This window comes from Thermobia domestica, chromosome 8 (assembly GCF_964235325.1).
Source record: "Thermobia domestica chromosome 8, izTheDome1.hap1.1, whole genome shotgun sequence".
NCBI lineage: Eukaryota > Metazoa > Arthropoda > Insecta > Zygentoma > Lepismatidae > Thermobia > Thermobia domestica.
The window spans coordinates 119,347,388-119,372,293 of NC_137461.1; the positions used below are offsets into that span (position 1 = coordinate 119,347,388).

Genomic DNA, 24,906 nt, shown 5'->3' on the forward strand with positions numbered 1-24,906 from the left:
CCACATTTCATCCGGCAATGTGAACTTAATGACCTAGTCCGTGATTTGCACCTAACAAAACAAGAGGTGGAACTTCTGGGATTAAGGCTCCAGCAGTGGAACTTATTGGATGCAGAAACGAACACATCAGTGTACAGGAAAAGGCATGTTCAATTTTCAAGCTATTTCTCAATGCAAGATAATGTGTGCGTATGTACGGATATAAATGGGTTGATGGCGGAGCTAGGAATTCCTTATGTTCCAGAAGAATGGAGGTTATTTATCGACGCGTCAAAGGTCAGCCTTAAAGCTGTCCTTTTACATAATGGAAATAAAAAACCTTCTATACCACTTGCGCACTCAGTGAAGATTAAGGAATCCTATGACACCATGTCAACTTTATTTAAATCTTATAAATTACAAGGACCATTGTTGGCAAATATGTTGTGATCTCAAGGTAGTTGGTATTTTATTAGGACTGCAGTGCGGTTGCACGAAGTACCAATGTTTTTTATGTTTATGGGATAGCCGAGCTGATGACAAACATTATGAAGTGAAGGAATGGGAACCTAAAGTGAATTACGTACCTGGAGACCGCCACTTCATATCAAGTTAGGACTTATGAAAAACTTTGTCAAAGCCATGGACACATCTGGTGAAGGTTTCAAGTATTTGCGAGATAAGTTCCCTAACCTGAGTGATGCTAAGATTTCAGCGGGAGTGTTTATTGGTCCCCAAATTAGGAAATTAATGCTTGATGATAGCTTTGACAGCAAGTTAAACAGTGCTGAGCTAGCTGCCTGGACAGCATTTAAGTGTGTTGTGCGCAACTTTCTGGGCAATAACAAAGCTGAGAGTTACACAGAAATCGTACAGGACATGATACAGAAATACAAAGAGTTGGTTGTAGGATGTCTTTAAAAATCCACTTTTTGCACTCCCACCTCAGCTTCTTTCCTGCTAACCTAGGTGCTCTCAGCGACGAACAGGGGGAAAGATTCCACCAAGATATAATGGCAATGGAGAAAAGGTACCAGGGATGATGGGATCCTTCAATGATGGGGGACTATTGTTGGGGTCTTGTTAGAGAATGCAACATTTCTTACAAAAGAAGGAAGTAGTGTACGTTTTTGTAACCCAATGGAAGTTTCATATATTGTGATAGTTTTGATTGTCTTTTCATGACCTTTTGGTACATTTGTATTATTGTTTATTGTAAATTGTCACACTTGTAAATTATATTGTATTATATTTTATATATGTGTTTGTGGTAATAAAGCAAAACGTTTTACCTCAACTTAAGAGATCTGAAAGCATTACTATAAGGTGCAATAAACAGTACACACAGTATACATACAAACATATTTATTTCTCTAGAAAGAATAAAGCGATTATTACGAAATTTGGAGGGTTTGTTAAATATGAATCAAAGTATACTTAGGTATAATTTCTATGTTAGTATATGCAAGGGGACAAGATCTTGGGGTGTAAAATAAACGAAAAGGGAAATTTTTGAGGGATTTTCCCGAAAATCCCTCTGTTACGGGAAAATCGTACGTGATGGAGAAAAACCGAGTGCATATTCGAATTCAGCGCAAAAAGTTCCTTTAAGAACAGGTATTTCCTTTTATGTAACAAAACCTTTGTTAACTAGTGCTATAAGAAAATAATGAACACACAGCTGCTTTAAAAAAAAAAAAAAAAAAAAAAAAAAAAAAAAAAAAATTATTAACATCTCTTGGAAGATATTAAACTCTCAACTGAAATCCAACCGTGGCCACTAACCATTGCGAACCTTATCCTTAAATTTATGCTAGGTATAACATAATAATATAGTTACTCTTGTTGCGATGCTGTAATATAATTATTTACACTATCTTACATTCACGTTTGTATTGTTGCAGTTGCGGGAATTGGTCTGTTTCGCCTGACATGTTACTTGTCAGCACCAATTGCTGTAGCAAAATCACTGCTGGCTTTACTACAAGGATATTTTGCTTGTCAGAATTTGGGAATTATTGACGTTCAAGAAAGAGCTGCCAAAGGAATAAAATCTAAGTAAGGAATATTACAGGGTAAAACATTCCATATAATGTTTATAAATATGTTTCATGAATGTATTTTTTTACAAAGATGTATTAGACAAAGGAGCATGGGTTTCGAAGTTGGGTTGAGGAGTGTGTGATATTGGAAATAAAGCTTGAAAGTCGTATTTTCTGATTATGAAATAGGGTAGGTATTACTTCCGCTGATGTATTCTTTATAATATGTATTTTTTCCAGTACTTGCCAATAAGTACAACTAAAATCTCGTATTTTATGAACTATCAGTAGTGAACATTGTATTTTTATTGCATACTTAGTAGATTATTTATATCAGTGTTGAACTTAAATAGACAGTTAAAAACATTAGAGAACAGCTAATAAATAATATTTGATGTTGTGTTATTTGTGTTAGGATATATACTGAATTAATTGAAGCAAACCATTAATTCATAGTTATAATTAGGAGGTGGATAAATAATTTTCATACAAACAAGACTTGTTAAGTCTTCCAGTTCCCCTGTCCTACATTCCCAAGTCCCAGCTCAGCTCTTATTTTGTTTCTTGTAGAGATGATTGTTATTCACTGTCCGATAATTTTTTAAAAAATTTTGTTTACCTCTTGTTATTTTTAATTGTATTTTTCTTATTCCTGTTGAAATAACTAGGTTAATTTAATAGCGTAATTTATTCTTAAAGCTTTTCGGTCGTACATAGTCTTTTTATAGGTCATCTTTTGTATGTCCCGAGATGTTTTGTAAGCCACTAATTTAGGTATTATTGTATGAAGATAATTTAACTTAAACTGTTCTAATCGATGGTTATATATAGAGAAGTAATTCCAGTTAAATCTGGACAATGTTTGCGAATTTCTATTGATCTGTTGTAACTCTTTTGATAAATATATTGACTAGACTATTATATTTCTTCGGTATAGATTGTTGTGAAATTTGATATGTATCTTACTTATAGAGTTACATATAGAAAATAATCAACTTTTTCGTGACAAGTAGAACAAAAAGTTATGAAGAATCGTTACCAATATTCAAAACATAAATTAATCTAATTTTTAATATGTAGGTAGATTACTACATGCCAAACAGAATTGCATGAACAGTTTGATTTTTTTTTTTTTTTTTTTTTTTTTTTAACTTACATACGGTTCTATTGTACTTCTTATTCGATAAAATAATGAAGTTGTTGTGTGTGCTTTGAAATGAAATCTCATTACCCATCACATGGTTAGTGATACAAATATTGTGTTATTATCTCGTAGATGCAAATAAAAGATTTATTGTAAATTAGCTTCTGATACATATAAACAGTGAATATGTTTCATGTGTGTGTAAACGGCAACAGATTGTCAATATTAACATGAAAAATTACATTGCTATCTATAGGTACTGGGTTTAATAGTATTTGAGCGATAGGACTTGGGAGTAAAAAGTTATTCTCTGAAACAGGGACTAAAAGCTATATATATGAGGTCGAGTAGAGTAAATCTTCACGTGTGATTTATCGTTTCTAATAGATTACTGAGCAGAAAAATAGGACGTTAAACAATTTATGCTACAATTTTCCTGCTTTGTGTTCCCTTTATAGACGAATATTTCTTAATATTAATTAAATAAAATATTGAATTTCACTGTGCCATGAAATACATATTCAAAATGGAATAAAAATCTTCGTTTTCCATTCTGCTTCATTCTACAAATGAATATCAGAATATTGATCGTTATAAACAAAATTAACGAGAAAAGGCCAAAACAGGAAGGAAATAATGGAAATAAGTCTGCAGATAAACCAGAAATAAATATAAACAGAGGAAATGCATTTTAAATAAGCATAATACCATTAAATGTTAATGTGATTTTGATCATAGTAATGTAATAATTCAGTAAAATAATTCAAAAGCAGCAAATGTTGTAAATTAAAGTTGTGCCAAGCTCTTTCGTTATAAAATTAGGCTTGGAAGTACTAACAATGTGTGTTTCTGTTAAATATTATGGTATTATTGAAATTAAAAAAAAAAAAAAAAAAAAAATAGAGGATAGATACCATTGTCAACAGTATGTATATTTTACTATTGGCTAGAACACAAATCAATTGCTTACTCAAGTGAAAATGTCTCATGTTTGTTAGTCCAGTGGCTGATTTAGTGATATTGATTTATTATTATCTACCATCTAAATTATATTGAAAAATAATAAGAATAGGAGGGAGAAGGATTTAATAATTCTTATTTAGAATAAATGTTAGCTTCATCTTCTGTACTATTATTTAAAAGACGTAGGTCTTAATTTTATGAAATTGCTCATTTCGTGTCGGTCAATTAAGATTTGAAGGAATTTTACCATTATTACCTATTTAAATTAAAGTGTGCATTAAAAACTGTAACAGCATTTTTTTAAAAATTGAATCATTAGACGTTAATCGAAGTTTCAGTTAGATACCATGACAGAATATAAATTAAATTAGTAACATATTAGTTATAAATATAATAATGAATTGCTTTTGTTAGGCATAAGTTACATGTGTAGAGGGCGACCGGCATTATATAAATACACTCAGCCTTAATGTTTTGTACTAACTATACCGTCCTTTTAATTAGTCCGTTGATACTGGTTCTGCGGAAGTTGTTTGGAGATACGAAAGCAATATTATGAAATAATTAATGTAATCTTCTAAAAAAAAAAGTTAACTGGTTTGTGTGGAAGTAAAAATACAAAATGTATTTAATGATGTATCATCCTTTTTGTAAGCACTCTGACTGGGTACACTGTCTCCGGTGCAATATAAAATGAACTTTTTATATTTTTATCTTTATCGTATGTTTATCTAAGCCGTAAATAAAAGAAAAATAAAATGATTTTTCTTCAACAATATTATACACATAATTGACTATTATGTCATTATTTTCAAATCCACTCCTTCATATTAATACCTAATTTGTGTGATATATTTTTCATTTCTTACAAATATTTTTCTTCCTAGTTTATTTCAAGCATCCCTTCATAAATTTCCTGTGTTATTGTCACATGTATATATGAAGCTTTAAAAGTAATGCATTTAATTCAAAACAATTCGTATGAATTTTCAAAAGAATATAAAAACTTATGAGAGTTTTTTTTTTTTTTCTGACCACTTAGATTTAAAAATATAATGGCCTGTTTTTGTGGACAATATCTGCTGTGATATTGTTCTTAACACCTGTTGATTCTTGTATAAATTGAATATTATCCTAGGAGAATTTATAATCATTTTCCAGTTTAATTATTTTTTTTCGGTTAATTTAAGTTGGACAACAAATTTAAAAAAAAAGATAGATAGATAGAAAGAAGGAAAAAGGGAGAAAGAGAGAGAGAGAGAGAGAGAGAGAGAGCTAAAGTAAACAGAAACCATAGGTGAAAATTTGTACTTGTTTTGGTTGGTCAGATTAATTTTAACTGGACTCTTAATAACCAAATATAAGCACTATCGGTATTGGTGCGTATTATTCTTGTTTGTTTTAAGTGGGTCTCCAGGTTATCTTAGCCTAGTGTGCTAAAACATGGGATATGTCAAAGTAAAAGAAACAAATAATAATAAACATAGACATCAATAAAGGGGATAATTTAACTGTAATGTAGATTATTGTGGATCATTTTTGTTACTTTATCATTGTTATTTACTTTATCATTGTTATTAAATATCTTCGTCATTGTAACTAAATAAATGTACACCACAAATTGAGAGGAACTCAATATTGTAAATGTTGTAACTAGAAAACACTAAATTTTATAGCACCTGGTAAAGGCTCATCAGTTCATTGTCTAGGAGTAAAATTCACCCATTTCCTCAGCATACATGTAATTTAAAACTAATCCGTTGCATATTTAGCACTTTCTAATATGTTGATGTATGTGAGAACTCTTTCCTCATAAACTAATGCAATTTTTTGTATTATTATTTTCATTTACAGTGTCAAATTATCAGTTCTGATATATATATATATATATATATATATATATATATATATATCAGATCAAAAAATGGCGCCTACGAACCACAGATCACTATTCTATAAGTCAAAATAAAGGAATATATATATATATATATATATATATATATATATATATATATATATATATATGTATACCTTTCGGGTACTCGTCTGGAGACATGAATTGCACTATGTGGTAACGTCGTAAATAAAGAACCATAGAGTAGATCTACCAATCTATCAAATAATTATATTGATTCTTTCCAGATGGCAGCTAGAGTTGATATAGATTGACACTAGCATCACTTATTAGTGTAGCAACCGATGTAATTGCTTGAGACCCCGGAGGGCATACCATCATATAACATTCTTGCTTAATTTTGGCCTGTAAAATAGTGTTGTGTGGTCCGTGGGCGCAATCTTTAGAACACCCCATATATATATATATATATATATATATATATAGTGGAGCCGTATTTATATTTGTGGTTCTTCTTATGACTTAGTTTACTATATTTGTACTTTCCTTTTACTAATAATATTTTGTGTTGGACTCCGTTGAGATCTATGTTTTCGTTCCATTTGTTGTATATCAGTTATTCTTTCTATTGTATAATTGAGACCATCCACTAAGGATAAGAACAAACCAAAGATCTTCACCTCTACCTCTTATATTTAGTACGTACGAACAAAATCCGTTTGCTTTTTACCTTAAAGAAAATTATTACTTCTCTGGATGGTTTGTGTAAACATATAAAATAAATATTTATACTGGGTGTTGAGATATTTCTCAAGATATTAGTGTCTGTTATTGATTTAATTACTTTTTTTTAATGCTACATGCGAAAGGTATCAATTTAATTACAAACCCTTTTCATTGCTGTCTTCCATTATATAATTCATCCAATGCTTTTCTTCATTGCACTGTGTGTGATAAGATCGCTTCTGTATATAATTTAAGAAACATTTTTTTAGAACGAAATTTTAGATGTATTAGTTTATTCAGTAATAGTAATTACGATAGAATACTTGTTATTCGTCTTAAAAATAATATTGGGCCTGTAGGTAAATAGTTAAATCTCACGTATAAGCATCATGTAATACTGTCAACAACAACAAACCACAGTGTCTTCGTCAGCGTAGAGAGAAAGACTTTAATTTCTGAACGGAACACATTATGAAGTTGCCTCCAACTTACAGATAATGGAAAACTGTGCAGATGGGATGCATAAATCTTTAGAAAGTATGTACATGCAGGTAAAATGCGTACATTCTGAATTCCTGAAATTAAGACACACAGCACAGAAGATGGTGGTGGTTCGTTGAAAGTGTTTTTCGTTGAAATCCGTATTATTGCATGCTTATATCTGAGTTTTAGCTTGTAATACGTCATGTAATACTTTGCTGAGTGTTTGTTCTCAATTGTTTAAGTATGGGTATTCGTATGAAAGTTGTAGGGGTACACATAAAGTACTTCATCTGTCTATTTACTGTATATAAAACATCTAAGAGATATTACTGACAATCTTTTGTGTATGTATTATACTTACATAAAATCTGGGAAAATGTAAAGCTAATAAACAATCGCGGTAGTGCGTAAAAAAATACAATGAAAGTTCTGTTGTTGAAGAAGACAGCTGAATATGTAAAGTAACTTAGTTAAATCCTTTATTGTCTGTAACATCTCTTTCAAACTAACACAATTATCTTTCATGATTTTGAATGAAATTGTATAGTAAATTTGAATAAGCCAAGTTAGAAAATGTAGATCTATGTAGATCAGATATATATAGAAAAAGCTTAAAGAAAGTTCTCTTTTAAACTTATTAAAATTTATGATATAGTTTCATTCAAAATTTCTGTAACTCAATTAAAATTTAACATTTATGTGTTTTTTAAAAAAAGTTTGTCGGATACCTTTGTTCTGATTTGAAACAGTCTTTCCTAAATTTGTTTCTTTTTATCTTTTTTTTTTTTTTTAAAAAAAAAAAGAAGCAGAAAACAGCATTGATTTGTTTGATAAATTAGTTTTGTTTCTGTAATATTTGCAATGGTAGTTCATTACATGCTTGGAAAGCATGTGTGATTTTCATCCGTTGTGTCGCTTATATCTACATTGAAGTCTTCTAATAATTGAACAGAATAATTCCAGAAACTAGCTAAATATTGACTGTTCTTTAGGACTTATAAAATTAATAGTGTATTCCGACTGATTGGATTTTCATTGGTAATATAAAGTTTGTGAAAAATGTATGAACAAATTATGTCCAATCATTTTACTTGCAGGTAACTGTGGTTTCTGAAAACACCATGCGCTTCGAAGCTTTCAGCTCTTCTCTGTAGCCTATATTACGGAGATTAAAAGCAGGAGAAGGAAAAAGGAACAGACTTATTAGAGTCGAGCAGTGCCAAAAAGCACCTAGTCGGAACTTTCGATCACTCATAAAATTGTGGAACCTTTTTGTAATATGGCGTGCTCAGTTTATATTCTTTTGTTTTGTAATGGAAGGTTGCCAGCTTATATTAGTGTTTTTATTTAATAATATCAAGTAAATATAAAAATATTAATATTAGCTGGCAACCTTTCATTATAAAACAAAAGAATACATAAATTGAATTAGCCATGTTCAACGTGCTGCTTCGTCATTTGATGAGTGATTGAAAGCTTGGACAAATGTATTTTTTAAGCACTACGCGACCCTGGTGAGTCCGTCTTTTTTTCTCTACTGTAATTAAGGCTCCAGGTGAGAGCCAAAACCTTGAAATCGCTAGGTGTTTTCAGGAATTACAGTAAGAAAAATGATGGCAAGAATTCCGGATCTTGTTACTATTGTCTAGATTACGTCCATTCCTATCCGTAATGGATATAGCCCGGATTTCCATGCACAAACAAACCCCGAGATATGCATGCAAATATGCACGAGAAATATCAAAAATATGCATTAAAAATTTAACACATGCACTGAAATATACGCTAAGAAAACAAAATTTCAATTTTTTAGAAAAAATATCTTAGCTTAATGACCTCTGTTGCAATCGAAAGTGAATTTAACTAGGATTGTGAGCAACAAACTCAACGCTCTTTTTTTCCAAAAAAATATTCTATATCTGCGTATACAAAGTGATTCAATTCACTTTAAATATAAGCTATTTTCTTGTGATAGACTCTGAAATATGCTAATACGCACCAATAAAATTAGAAAATATGCAGTATCCTGCAAAGTTCATTAAATATGCATCCACATCGAATTCACTCAAAATATGCACTTACATGCGCTATCATATGCGTCTCAAACGAATCCTTACAAGTCTGTCGGAAAGGAAAAAAAAAAAAAAAAAAACTTTCCATGCGTTTCTGTATGTTGTTATAATCATACATTTTCCATATAAATTCGGGCTGTAGTAATGGAGCATAGGGAGGTTCGAATGCAACAACAGCAAATCTTGAAAAACAATATTTAGTGGTTTTGGGGTTATGCTCTTCAATTAGTAGTTCAAAATAATGTAGAATATCGTCGGTGATACTGCAATATATACGACTTCTTTCAGAAAGCCACTGCCGACATTTCTAATTTTAATGATGATAAACTGGACATAATTGTTTTTCTATATACGACATACTGAAGTATCAGTGACGATATTGAAAATTGTTACAGTTACTTGTTAATTATGTAAATGTACCAAAAGCATAAACTTCAATTGAGATAAAGTATTTTTGTAAATCAACGGAAGCCGATTTTAAACTAATGAAATGAGAATATTTAGCGTTCCTAAGAAAAAGCAAATAAAATATGTTGGATAATTATATATATTAATGAAAGGAGAAAACACCGGATTTTTTACACACCAAATCTTCTGTAGGTGTAAATTCTATTTGTTCGATGAAATTTCATTCTCTTTAAAATTGTGAAACAAGGTGAACATTTTCTTAGTGTGTATTGTTAGAGAATTTCTGGTAAATAAGTGTGCCAAGCACCTTGATGTGCACATTCCCAGCATAATAAGTGAATTTTGTGAGTTATTATTAATTAATCGAATACATCAGTACTTTATATTTGTGTGGAGGCTAGATTTCAGATATGTACATTGTATGAAGTAAATGTATTGATTTTCGTAGATATATATTTTGTTATATTTATAGTAAGTTATTACTGTATTTGTTTTTCTATGTTAGTAATTTTCTTCCTGTGTTTTCTTAAATAGAAACTTAATCTATCTAGTCATAATATGCCTGATAATCAAAAAGTTACCACATTTTATTTAAATTTGTCACTGTTCATTTTCATATATTGCTGATAAGCTCTGTATTGTGGATTTATTGTAATAAAAGGTCTGCACTAATAGAAAAGTTTTTTTATTTTATTTATTTTTTATGTTAGCCTAGAAGGAAACGAGTTTTATTAAATTATTAAGTACATTTTTTGGCACAAAATAATAATAAATTTTGAGTACAATGGACTTAAAAATAAGAAATACTAATAAGTAAAAAGAACCATGTTAATGAATATAAAGCATCAAATCACTGTGAGATTTTTTTTTTTTTTTGTAAAAAATATAATTTAAAAAAATAGAACAAATTTTAAGGAGAAGAAAGGATTTTCCACATAACTCTCTTCTTCAGTTATACATCTATCCCAGCATTTAACTAATACTTGGAAGGCTTCGAGACAGAAAGATTTGTCAGTACGTCTGAAGTACATTAGGATACCCTGCTTTACTTCATTGTAAAAATGTTTACCTCCGGGAAATTTTTTTTTTTTTTTTTTTTTTTTTTGAGGGGGGAAGGAGGTCCAAACCGGTGAAAATCACTTGGCGGTCCTGCAATTCAGTGCGGACATCAATTTTTTGTAGAGCTCCCTCGTGACTAAGCAGTTAGCGTACGCGCCTTTGGCGTGAGACCCGGGTTCGATTCCCGGTGGGAGCTCATGTTCGAAACCCACGTTAAGCTGTGGGTCCACGTATAGCAACTCGTATAGCCTAGATGCTGAAAGGAATACTAAACTGAAAATCAACTCAACTGAAATCATTCAATTCTTCTATGACCTGCAAAAGCGGAGAGCTGTTTTGGAACCCAGTGTGCACTCTTTTCGGAACAGCAAATAGTCATGAATTATTTATTGTGTTTACCATTCCTAAGATAAGATTACACAACTGCAGTTTCACGACAGGTTATGCGATAATTATTAATGATGAACTGTTCAACGCGCTGAAAGTTCCCAGGAATAACTGCTGTGGATTGGAATTTATCACGACTGGGATCGTCAGTGACAGACATTGACTGTCTTTGAAGCACTTGCATCATTCGACTTTATTCTGCGGCTGTGTTCCATCACCGCATTGTGACTGAAGTCTTCTGTAAATTTCAGCTGGTTTTATGCCCCCCTTCACTAAAAACTTAACGCAGTTCCGTGTATACGTTCACACTTTGTCCGCCATCTTGAGTAACGATCTCAAGACGGCCGCGCGAAATGAGTGACTTGAACGACCCCCCCCCCCCCCCTTACTGACACACACACACACAATTATGTCCAAACCCTCTCCCTTCAATAATTTTAGCGTTACGATAAATGCACACATAACGTCAAAGTGTTATTCCAATAATAGTTTATATTTTTATTTACTAAACATGAAAGAAATACAGAAGTATTTTTAACATCAACTAAATTAATTACGAGAAAAGAAAATAATACCCTAGAAGTCGTCTGTTTCATCCCACTAGTACCATGTAAATTAGTTACTATTATAACAACTTTATTCTTCGAATTTTTAGTACAAATTTTGTATATTACAAAAAAATCACTAAAGCACTAATGCGTATTATTATGTAATATGGCTACATTGAGCCTCACATTGCTTTCCCACATGTCTGTTTAGTGTAATGGATTTCTCAACAAGAACTCTCAAAGATGTTAGTGTCTCAGAAAACTTGCAATTTCAGAAAATAATAGAATAGTTGGCAATTAAGTGCACTTAAACTATTAAAAAGTTAGAAAAGTGTGGTTGTTTAAATGCCCTTACTGTAATTAGGGCTTTATAATCACAACATTGTATTGACACTAAGTTCATATGAGTAGTAAGGACAAATTCAACAAAGGCTTGCTTAGGAATAGATGCATTTTAAACTGCACTCGTAACGTTCGAAAGTTTTGTAGATTGCTCTTGGAACATTAGTTTATATGAGAAAGAAGGGCGAACTCTACACAATTTACCTACGTGCTAGTGTGGTTGCTGAGCTCCTCCGTGGCTAAGCGGTTAGCGTACGCGCCTTTGGCGTGGGAGACCCGGGTTCGATTCCCGGCGGGAGCTCATGTGGTTCGGATTCCACGTTAATCAGTAGGTCCACGTCTCATATAGCCTCGCTGCTGAACGGGACGTTAAACCCAAAACTCAACTCAACTAGTGTGGTTGCTGCCATATATTGCTTCGAGTAAATAGGAAATATTGATCTGATGTTGAGCTCGCCATTACTACGTGGGACTCTTAAATAATTTTGTTCTATCCAGTGGCATTGCGCATTGTGCAAACAGCATGAAACGAACTTATTGCATACTATGATTTAAACTTTTTTTTTTTCTGAAGATGGGTATTCGGTAAATGTATCCGAAATACCGAAAACCTTCGAAACAATATTGGTTTGCTTAGGACAATTAAGGTGGTCAGTAATATACTTTATTATGTCCTGTGTATATAGTTTAAGTTCTGTACGCTGGAACCGGTGACGTGATCGGCTCGTGGAGACGAGATAATGTAGTGGTAAAACGGCCTACCTGTAAGGGTTGATCGTGAACTTAGTCATGGTTCGGAGCCCATGTTAATAGTAACTCGCACGTTTTTGTTAACCTCAGTGTTACTTTAAGAGAGAAAACTCAAAGTGAAGTTAAATTTTATAAGGAAAAAAAATAGACAACAGAAAGAACTACACATACGAATAACGAATTATGAGAATCATTGTGAAATTGGAATAATAGGAACATTGAGAATTAACTGGACAAGAGATTGCATTCAAAAGTTAGTAGCGGCAACGAGCAAAAGTACTCATTCAACAGTTTTGAACTCAAAGATTCCTAATGTTCCATATATTTTAATCAATCATATTGTGTAGAGCATATGCATGAACTTACTATCTGTTGCAGTATTATTTAGTACTTAAAAGATCTTTAGTACAGCAATATTAAGTTAGTGTCCACCACCTACATATGTTTAATATTTGATCCTCGTTAAATAACTATACATGTTCAGTGTATAATCAACTTAAAAGTGTGTACACAAAATGTCTTAACTTATATTGATCTTCCAAAAGTCTTTTGCGATATAGCGAGCATGTTTGATTAAGTTCAGTTTATCGGCCGCTTCAAAACCCTGTGTATCAATTCAGAACCTTGGAAGAGAAAGGGCGAATCCTGAAATTGTGGTGTTGGGAAACCAAGCTGAAAGGTTTGCAAGTTTCATAAGATAGCAAGGGCGAATGTTTGGTTAAATAGAAACTGTGAGAATACTAAGAGTGAACCAGGGCAAAACGCGGTATCTATGTGTTGTCCAAGACCTGTCTGGTGCAAGGAAAAAAATTAAAAAGTCGATTTTTCGAGTTCGCCTTTTTTCTCTTCCAAGGTCCTGAATTTTAAGCTCGTACATTGCCTTCTGAGGATATCAGAAGTATCTAATAACTGACAGAGAATTTGTGTTAGTTTTAGACTTCTAAACTATGCTAGGCATAAATGTCGGAAATCTTATGGAATGCTTTGTTCCGTCCGTTCCTCTGTGGGCTGGTAACAGAGCAAAAACGGTAAGAGGGATCGAGAAGCGGTTTTTTGCAAACGATTCAGCGTCTCAAGATCACACCACGGCGCTGCAATCGGACTAGAAATGCTGGGGAAAATGCTACGAAATAGAGCAGGTTCTATCGACAAGAAATGCTATAGGATATGCCATGGCATGGGAAATGCTATAGTGTTTGCTACTTTACACGGTAGGATATCGATGATACGATTTTTGCTACGGGAAATGCTATGATAAATGCTTCCGTCTAAGACTAGTCTATGACTTAGCACTGAAAATGGACGTCGAATTCTAATCACGCAAAGTTATTAAAGATAAATTACAATCATAACTCTAATTAGTTAATCAACATCCCACAGCAAAAGATGATGGTGTTAATTCAACTTAATTTGAATACAAGCCAATGGTTCCAGCATGATTATCACTTTAGCGTATTGTTTCAACAACAAAGGAACGGTATTCTGGTTAACACAGACCTAATTATCTGTTTGGCATGGCTTAGGCATGGTCATATCACATCACATCTCTCTCTCTCTCTCTCTCTCTCTCTCTCTCTCTCTCTCACACACACACACACACACACATATATATATATATTATCTATCTTGATTCATTTACGAGAAAGGTGTGCTGTTTGACGATTGTATCTAATAGACACAAGTATCTAGACAGGCAATTAATAATGACACGTGGGCGGAGAAAAGGAAAAGGTTGCAAGTGTGAATTGATGCGAAAACTGTATTGAGTAGGGTGTGGACATGATGTTGCCCATTTTAAATTCCGCCATATTGGATATCACACAATATTTTTAAATGAAAATGAGTATGTTTGGCACAACAATTTAGACTTGGATCTTTCCACAAACGAGAATTTTTTACGAGATATGTGTGCTATGTTTGATTAGTATACAAAAGAATCAGGGCAGACCATTAATAACGAGACATGCTAACAGAGGAAAAGCAAATGTTGCAGGTGCTGGTGCTAAAGCTGCATTGAATGAGGGTGATGACATCATAGCAGCAAACTTGGATTCCGCCACATTGGATAGCACACAATATTCTTTTATTGGAAAGGATATGTGTGACACATCAATATTGGCTGGGATCTTTCCCGAAACGAGAATCTGTACTTACTTTTGACCTACCGGTATCTCTAATTCTCTACGAGATAGAGTGTGTTACGTTTGACATTAAACAATTAAGAATTATCTGAAAGAAGATTTACTATATTCCTGTGGGTAATTGTACACTGTATGATTACATGAAAATGAAAATATGACATTCACTCATGCGCGCAGACTACGTGGGTGCTCCAGGGCTCTGGCACCCACACAACGTTGTGAGTGTGCCGCACCTACAAGATTTTTAGATTGAACCCGAATTTGAACCCGTTTCTCTTGCTTTTTAGTCAGCCGTGTTACCGACTGAGCTAGGGCAGCCTCAACTTATCCTTATAGTACCGGTATATTTTATTTTATCACAGCACAGCCCTTTATGACAGTGTTCATAAAATATTTAAACCAAAAATAAATCAATCAAATATGGAGACTTCCCTGAAAATATATGGGCTAACACGTTCCGCCATTGATATTCATCAGTGGCGGCTTTAGCATGTAGGCCGAGTAGCCACGGGCCTACCTCCAAATTTTGAAAAATATATAAACGCTAAAAAATACAATAAAGAGTAAATATATTTTATATTATTTATATTAATGACAGATAATTATTTAACAAATAATATCAACCACTACTGTCATTAATCAATCATATATATAAGTAGTGCTCTCAACGGGTCGGGTCAGGTCGGGTTGAAGACCGACCCGACCCGGCCCGTGACCCGAATTGACTGACCCGACCCGTGATCCGATCCGATTGACCTGACCCGACCCGAATAACCCGACAACCCGACCCGAATAACCCGATCCGAGCTGACCCGACAACCCGACCCGACACTCGACCCGACCCATTTGAGAGCACTATAGGTCACGACACTGGGTGAACGCCAAAATGCACTCCCATTGGGAATTAAACCCAGACCACGTGTACAGAAGTCTTACACGTTAACCACTAGCTAGATCAAGCGGGGGATTTGTATATGCATCTTAATCACTATTTGGCACTTTTGAGGTTTGGCTATTTCTTTTTATAACTGATACCAGTGTCCGACGTGGGAGAAATTTATTTTTTTCTTGCTTTAGTTCTATGTGACGAAATTTTTATTCAAGGTCAGTGTTCTCACCTGCTCGGATGGCAGGGGGTCTTCTCGAAAGGCAGTAGCAAGATTCTCTTGGCGGAGACAAAAGGAAATCGTTTAACTACAATGATAAGGGTTGAGGAAACGGGAGAACACCTGTGATTTTTCCAACCCTTCAACTTTCATTCCAAAATAGGTTCTTATGATTCCGGGACCCGCGCCACTTTGATTTTTCTTTCTCGGTAATTAAAACGTATTTTACATGTATATAGTTGCAAGTAAGAAGATACATAATATGAATTTTGTAATTTAAAATTTAAAAATACAGTATGATAATTAATTATAAAGTACTAGTTTTATTTCATCACTTTCAGCCCAACAAATGAAATTCAAACCATTCGCACCCTGGGTCTTGGTCATCAATACTGCGTCTTATTCTTTGTCTTGCACAGCCAAGTCTTGGTCCTACATTTCGTAGTCTTGGTGGTCTTTCATGCTATAGAAGAGCCAAGAATGCTCGCCTCATCGGTACAAATGAAGACCAGGTCTTTCATACTATACGGAAAGCAATAAAAATATGTTCATCACTACTTAGTGATCACCAAAACAAGGCCAAGAGCAAGATTACTATGCACTTCGTCTTGCATATCCGACCTTTATCTTATTCTTGTATCGATGTTCTTGGGTTTGGTGAAATAAAATGAAATATTCAGTTTAAGGTCCCTCGATTCTGCGCCGAAGCTAAGGGATATGGTGACCATGAGAAATGAATGCAATGGTGGAATGAAGAAAATGGGAGGAAACAGGAGAACCTCGAGAAAACACACTACATGGCGTTTCTCCACCACAAAGCCCACTTAGCACAAGCTGGGATCGAACCATGGACACCATGCACCAGAAATGAATTCTCTACCACTGAGCTACCGCGGCCCTGCTTGGGCTTGGTCGTCCATATCCAATCTTTCTTTTGGCCTTGCTTAAACAACTTCTAGTTTTGTTCTAAATCCAGACTCCATATTGGCGTAGACATTAATATTACAGTCGATTGGTAAAATCAATTTTCCACATTTAAAAATTAAAGTACACAAAAGTACAAAAATAAGCATTTATCATAAAAACACTAGCTGCAAGTGTTCAAAATAGATTTATGGTTTCTCTAAAATCAATTGAAAATTGCTATTTTTAATTAAGCAGCTAGTGAAAAACAGCAGCTTTCGACTCCAGCAGAGTTTAAGCTCAACCTAAACTCAGTTGACCAAAGTGAACTGACCCGATAACCCGACCCGAGCTGACCCGATTGACCCGACCCGACCCGTTTGAGAGCACTATCCATGAGCGAGGGAGCAGGCCTACACAAAATTCTAAAGCCGCCCCGCACCTACATAAATTTTGGAAAGTCGGCGCCGTTGCATTCACTTATACTTTGTTGATTGTCTTACAATAGGCCACTCGGTCGTAAAAATTGGAAAGTGCATGCTGTAGCATATCACGAGGAAATATTCTTGTCTGTTTTACAATGCGATGCCGTAAGTCATTCAAGGTGCGTGATTTAGTGTGATACACCTTGTCCTTAATATGCCCCCTGTAGAGGGTAATCCAGGAGTGATAGATCATGAAATCTTAAAGGCAATTTGATCACACCTCGTCTTGCAATCCATCGTTATGGAAAGGCTTTATCTTTTATGTAAGTATTGTCAAAAATTCAGTCTATAATGTGGTGGCGCTCCGTTCTGTTGGAACCAGACGCGATTAAAATGATATGTAGAGACTTGATGGCAGGAAGAATCTTTTTACGAAGTACTGTCAAATACTTCTCACCAGGGAGTAATTACACCCCCAAATTTCTTTACACACCCCTGGATGGAAAAGGAATACTCCCCCAAATCCAATTGTATCAATCAGTATCATATATGTCATTTATACCATCAAGTTAAAAAAAGGTTTAGCGTTTAGGAAAGAAGTCAATATTCTTATTTATTTATTTCACTTCAAAATACGAAGCGACCTTGTTCTCATGTATGGCTTTGAGAACCACATGACCTCATTGTTTCGGGCGGGATTTCGATCAAAACAATTGAGAAAACAGACCCGCTCATACCTACCTTCCTGGGCTCCGCAGTCGTTTCCGAGAAAAGAGATTGATGGACAGATGTAGATGACTGAAATTGGGGATGGGGAATATCATAACTCAAGATTAGTTGAGTCATGTTTTTTTATTTATTGGTTTGTTATTTAGCAGGAGAAAATAAGGGATTTGAACTTGGTTTTTCTTTGTATTAATATGAAATCTTTAAACTTAGTTTCGTATTCGTGTTAATATGAAATTTTATTTTCATGATCCAATGTACAGAAATTAGTCTATTACAAAGTGTTTTTTTTTTTTTTTTTAACAGATTGAGCTCCATAAATGAAAACTGCGAGGGAGGGGGAAACATGGAACCAGTTACTCTTGCTAATAATTGCGTGACAAAATATACTGTTTTCTTTGAGTTTGTTTAAAACTGTATATCACTATTCTGAGAGCACCCCCCTTTTATTTTGTACACCCCCAAGTAAAAATTTCTGGCGTACTTACTGCTCCTCACCTGTCAGATTGTCGTCAGTAAAAAAGAAAATCAATGATGATGCTTCTTATCATTCTACAGAAACAGTCAGTTTCTGTAGGGTATGATGTTCCATCATCCAAAGCAGTTTATGCCATTTCACCTGACCGTTCAACATAATTGTCGTTTTATCAGAGAATACCATGCCATTTACGCTAATACTGGTGTCATCGATATTTTGCGTCATTACTTTGCAAAATTCAATGCGGCGATGAAAGTCATCTGTCGTCAGCTTGTGTACTAAATGCACTGTGGAAGGTTCAAACTTACTACGCACTAGAATTCTTTGTAGTGAACTCTGAGAAATCACCATCGTGTTGGCAAGGCTGGTTGTCGATGTTTGCGGAGTTTCCACAAAAGATCGTGAGACGTCCAAGGAAACTGCCTCGTTGCTATACAACTTCGGCCTTCCTTATCACACACGATCTGCAAAATGTCGAGTGGTTCTTTCGACAGTTGACTTCGAAATTGGTTACATATGGGGACAGTCAGGCCCGTATTTATATATTGTGCGCCCCTGTGCTCTAATAATTTGCCGCTTCCCTCCGAAAACTACCAATATTAGAGTTGAATTTACAGTTTTTGGGGTCTCTGGGATTAATAGTGACAGTTTTAATGCAATTCAACTTGTAGGTCATACTGCACTCTCCAGCGAGGGGGCGAAATTTTAAGTCGTAATCGAAAACGACAGATATTAGTGCTGAATTCATAGTTTTCGAGGTTGCTGAGTTTAACGGTATCAGTTTTCGTGATGTTCAAGTTCATCCTCATCCCTTGAAGAAATAATCAGACAAGCTAGCTAATTAGTAACTACTGAAATTAGAGCGAATTAAACACATTAACAACATATTTTCTCGCCGCTTAAGCAGGACTCTGCAAGTTGCTAGTTTTAAGTGTTATGGTACTTTATTGTGAATCTTTAAAAAAAAGAAAATCAAAATTTTGCCGCCCCCTAAATTCTGCCGCCCTGTGCTCGAGCACAGAATAGCACTTACCTAAATATGGGCCTGGAGACAGTAGCTTTAAATTATTATCGTATTTCGATATACGATCGCTTCCGATCTCCATAGTGTATGGACGGGGGGCGGGGGAGGCACTGAATCTCAGGCTAGGGCTCGCACAGTGGCTCAGTGGTAGAGTGTTCAAGTGTTCACCTCTGATGCATGGGATTCCTGGTTCGATAGCAACTCGCACCAAGTGGACTTCATGATGAACAAACAGCGTGTGCGTGGGTTTTCTTGAGGTTGTTCATTTCATACTTAATTCACTCCACTATTTCATTCATTCCCATCATCACTATCTCCTTTAGTCTACACGGCATAATCGTGGGACGTAAAACTTGATTTTTTCGTTCTAATGTCCTTGCTTATAAACAAAATAATCATATTTGCAAAACTGGGGTCCCATATTCGAAGGACCCCTTCTCCATCTCAAGTTCTCGCTGTGTTCTCACATAAAGAGATATCTGAAAGTCAACTTCGAAAATAGTGAGAATATTAATATTTTCAGCGTTGAATGTCATAAAAATGAACGAACAGTTTTTAAAAAGTGTTATTTTAAAGGGTAATTAACGTTTAAAAATTATTCAAGACTTACTTTACTGAGATTGCTGTTATGTTAGTTTTCCTTTGACTGTATAATATATTTAAAGTGTAGTTTTCAAACATTTTGTATCATCTGTTGAAGCCATGAACCGATCGTTCCTAAGGCGGAAAAATAAATAAATTATCCCCTTCCCATGACCAAGGTCTTTCCTGAAATAAATTCTGTTCACATGATAGACGAAGTAGCTAAACTATGTGAAAAACGGTTATTCACAAACAGCAATACTTGTTGAAGAACACAAATAATAAATTTTCTCGGGAATAACATCAAATAGCCCTATGTTTAAGAGAAGATTGCAAAGTAAACTTAATAACCAACAAAGGTGAATGGAAATTATTATAAACACGATAAAAAGAAACGACGCCTGGAATATTAGAGCCAATGGTTTTAATTCATGATCTAAAGAGTCGGATGCTTCTTTTAGAAGGGAGAAAAAGGTTTAGAATAAGCTCTGTCTTTACTATTCCTACCGGAAATAGAAAACTGCTAATCGGTCAAGTTCTTTGACCTTGTCTTTTAAAAAATTGCCTCTGTAGAAATATATTAACTGTGAATGTTTATAGGTAATCCACTGTCTACCTACCTCCTATTCTAAAATTTGGTAGACAGGAAAAAGGTTCCTTTATACGAGGACTGATCAATAAAGAATAATCATAAATTAATAAAACATAATTGCCTGTGCTAATCCTCCAAATGTTGATGGTCTTTTTTTCAAAATAGTCCCAATTACTTGCAATGCACTTGTCCCAACTAGTGTTGTAAAGGCCTGAAAAAAAAAAGGAAATTTTGGGTAAAAAACAGTTTTTACCATTTTCCCCCCGAGCTTGGAAAAAAAAACGGAAAATTTGGGAAAAATTGAAAATTTCTATTATTTTACTACATTGTGCTTTTAAAATGAAACTATTTTGTATTTACTAGTTTACAGTTAAGATTATTGAGTACTTACGTTTCTTGTATTAGAACGGGGAAAATTTGAGGCAACAAATATGTGCACTACTCCTTTATAGTTAGAACCGTGATAGAATGGAGTTACGGCTACAAAAGATATTAAAGTATAATCTTAGTTAGATTAATTAATATATATCTCCCCTTTTCCTTCCCCCAAGTTGCACCTTCAAAGTGAAATGATAGAAACCATCCCAGGCCCGATCCTCATCTATGTTGAAAATTTTATCAAGATAGGTCTGGTGGTTCAAAAGTTGCTAACAAGGGACATCACCCAATTGTCCGGCTCCGATTTCAATGAAATTTTTATTGCTGATAGAGGACATGTATTCATTACTTGCGATGACAGAAATTTTTGCCATGGTGCATGTTTTCTATTTTTTAATAACTTTTAAAGGTTGTGATGTGGTTAATAGAGATTACTGCAAAAGTCCCTTACTACCCTTTGTAAACGGAGTGTTAATGAAAGAACAACCATGTAGATACATATAAGGCTTAGGGGAAGTCGTATGGTACCTATGACCTTGACGGCAGCCATCTTGAAATCCGCCATTTTGAATTAAGGTCAAGGTTTTTAAATGGGAATAGGGTAATGTGATACATAATTTCGGGCTAGAATTTAATCAGTAAGACAATGGTGAAATTAGTTTTAAGATACGCCCATTTGGGGAAAAGTTACAGGCATATTAATTGTTTATACTTACTATGTGCGTAAGTCCCTTACCTCCGCTTCTAACCCGCGTATTAATGATAAGAAGTGGATAAAGGTTTCGGTAATACATATTATGTCTAGAGGGAAGTGATACGATAATGGTATCATTGACGGCATCCATCTTGAAATCCGCCATTTTGAATTAAAGTGAAGTTTTGAAAAGTGAAAACCATAGCATGTGACACCTAATTTTAATAGTAAATTTTCCCCAAAAGCCAATGGTATGCTTATTTTTGTTCTATAGTTAACCAGTATGAATTTAGGACTCTTCTAATGTGCACCAAACGTCCATTGTTCGACCTATCAAATTGGCAACACTCTTAATTTTCACCGCATGTTTTAAGATTCCAACTGGCATTTTGCAATTGTAGTCATGGCTTATGTTTTCTAAATTTATTACATTTTTTTAAGAGTTGCGATTTGTCAGTTCATGAATAGTGTTGGGATAAGCATCCAGCAATCTTTCTGAATTTCGAAGACTTGCCATATAATTATTAATTTCCTAGGCAGTGTAATTATATATTTTAACCCAGAATACACGAGAAACCTATGGACCTATGTGACGTAAAGAAATACAAATGAAATTATAACAAACTGGTGTTATACGAACACAAAATTATCAGGAAATGTAGCCTACACGTTGCACATACGACAAACAGTATATTTTTCAAAAATACAACTTTACAACTTTAAAGTAACAGCAGCAATGATAGAAAATATCAAAGAGACATGACTGTTCCCAACACACTGTTTGTACCATGAACAAAATATGAAAACAGGTAACTTGTTTATAAAGAGGTGTAACTTAATCGAGTTCCCGACCAATACTGATTATAAATCTTACAAATATGAACCATCGACAACAATCGCTAGAAAACGAACGACTTTTTTGTCTGACTAGCTAAAATATTGCCATAGAAAATAAATAAATATACAATAATCAAATAAATATAAAACAAAACAAAGGACCATTGATTTACACAACAATCATATTTCGTATTCTTTTTTGAAGTTAATTTTTATTTGATTTCTCGTCTCATCTAATATCCATTACAAGCTACGTCTTCGGTACTACCTGAATGAAAAGTTGGAGTTGTTTCGTTGTGCGATAACTCATGTCAGTAAACGAGTTTTTGAAGGGAGGTATAGGATATAAATAATTACATTGCCTAGGAAATTAAAAATTATATGGCAAGTCTTCAAAATTCAGAAAGATTGCTGGATGCTTATCCCAACACTATTCATGAACTGACAAATCGCAACTCTTAAAAAAATGTAATAAATTTAGAAAACGTGAGCCATGGCAACAATTGCAAAGTGCCAGTTGGAATCTTAAAACATGCGGTGAAAATTAAGAATGTTGCCAATTTGAAAGGTCGAACAATGGGCGTTTGGTGCACATTAGAAGAGTCCTAAATTCATACTGGCTAACTATAGAACAAAAATAAGCATACCATTGGCTTTTGGGGAAAATTTACTATTAAAATTAGGTGCCACATGCTATGGTTTTCACTTTTCAAAACTTCACTTTAATTCAAAATGGCGGATTTCAAGATGGATGCCGTCAATGATACCGTTATCGTATCACTTCCCTCTAGACATAATATGTATTACCGAAACCTTTATCCACTTCTTATCATTAATACGCGGGTTAGAAGCGGAGGTAAGGGACTTACGCACATAGTAAGTATAAACAATTAATATGCCTGTAACTTTTCCCCAAATGGGCGTATCTTAAAACTAATTTCACCATTGTCTTACTGATTAAATTCTAGCCCGAAATTATGTATCACATTACCCTATTCCCATTTAAAAACCTTGACCTTAATTCAAAATGGCGGATTTCAAGATGGCTGCCGTCAAGGTCATAGGTACCATACGACTTCCCCTAAGCCTTATATGTATCTACATGGTTGTTCTTTCATTAACGCTCCGTTTATAAAGGGTAGTAAGGGACTTCTGCAGTAATCTCTATTAACCACATCACAACCTTTAAAAATTATTAAAAAATAGAAAACATGCACCATGGCAAAAATTTCTGTCATCATAAGTAATGAATACATGTCCTCTATCAGCAATAAAAATTTCATTGAAATCGGAGCCGGACAATTGGGTGATGTCCCTTGTAAGCTACAAATATAGTCACTTTCATTTAGAGAGAGAGAGAGAGAGAGAGAGAGAGAGAGAATTTGTCGCACTAGCAAACAGGTATTTGTTTACATATAAAATTTTGTACATAAATGTATATAAAAGTCTATATTAGAATATTAAATAATAGTAATTATATGTTTTAGTGCATGAGTTTTGGTGAAATTTGCCTGCTGCTCTCTCCTTTAAGAAATAATTTGGATAAAATTAACAAAATTTCATCAGATCAAAGAGCACATTAAGAACTCAGTTTCATTGAAGAGGTGTATTTGTCGGAAGAGAAACGCTTATGATGGTAAATGTGTAGACCCTATGCAACTGTGAGTTCTGTAATTAATGCACGACCACAGAATAAACGACTAAAATGCACACGAAGGAAATGAGTACAGACTTAATTTTCAAGAGTAATTAGGGGAGATGGGCATAATGGACACCTTAATGTTGAAATTGAATTAGCAACCTTACTATGAATGGAAAGTCGATGATTTTGCAGTACAATATTCTTCATTCTTTCTCCCACAAATGTAAAGACGTGTAAGGCGTGAAAGTTTTACTAAATGAGTTGTATGTGCAAATAAATTAAACTATTGTGAATGACCGTTTTACCCCAGCCCTGGGCAAAATGACCCCATCCTCGGAACATATACATATTAACCAAAATTATGTTCTGTTTCGATAAGGAAATGCTAGTTTCCTTATTCATTGAAAACATTAATGAAACAATTAGTTGTACAACTACAAAACAATGAGCGGAAAACTATAAAAACGAAAATAATACTAAAATAAAACTAAATGAAAAAGGAAATACAAAATGGAATAGTTCTGGGTTCGATTCCTATTCGGATAGTGTTGAAAATTCCAACAAATTACGGTGGTTCCAATTCCATCGTAATCTGTAACTCCGCGTCTTATATAAACTTG

The 24,906-nt window shown here is 34.2% G+C and overlaps 1 protein-coding gene across 2 annotated transcripts in view; it reads left to right on the forward strand.

Moving 5' to 3' along the window:
- The window catches only part of Pis (phosphatidylinositol synthase), a 63,729-nt gene extending 53,378 nt beyond the window's left edge, over nucleotides 1-10,351 (forward strand). For both annotated transcript variants that reach the window (XM_081768923.1, XM_081768924.1), the window contains one exon: nucleotides 1,884-10,351. In XM_081768923.1, coding sequence (XP_081625049.1) covers nucleotides 1,884-2,041 — 158 coding nt within the window. In that variant the 3' untranslated portion in view covers nucleotides 2,042-10,351. The remainder of the gene's footprint in view (nucleotides 1-1,883) is intronic.
- The last annotated feature ends 14,555 nt before the right edge of the window (nucleotides 10,352-24,906 follow it).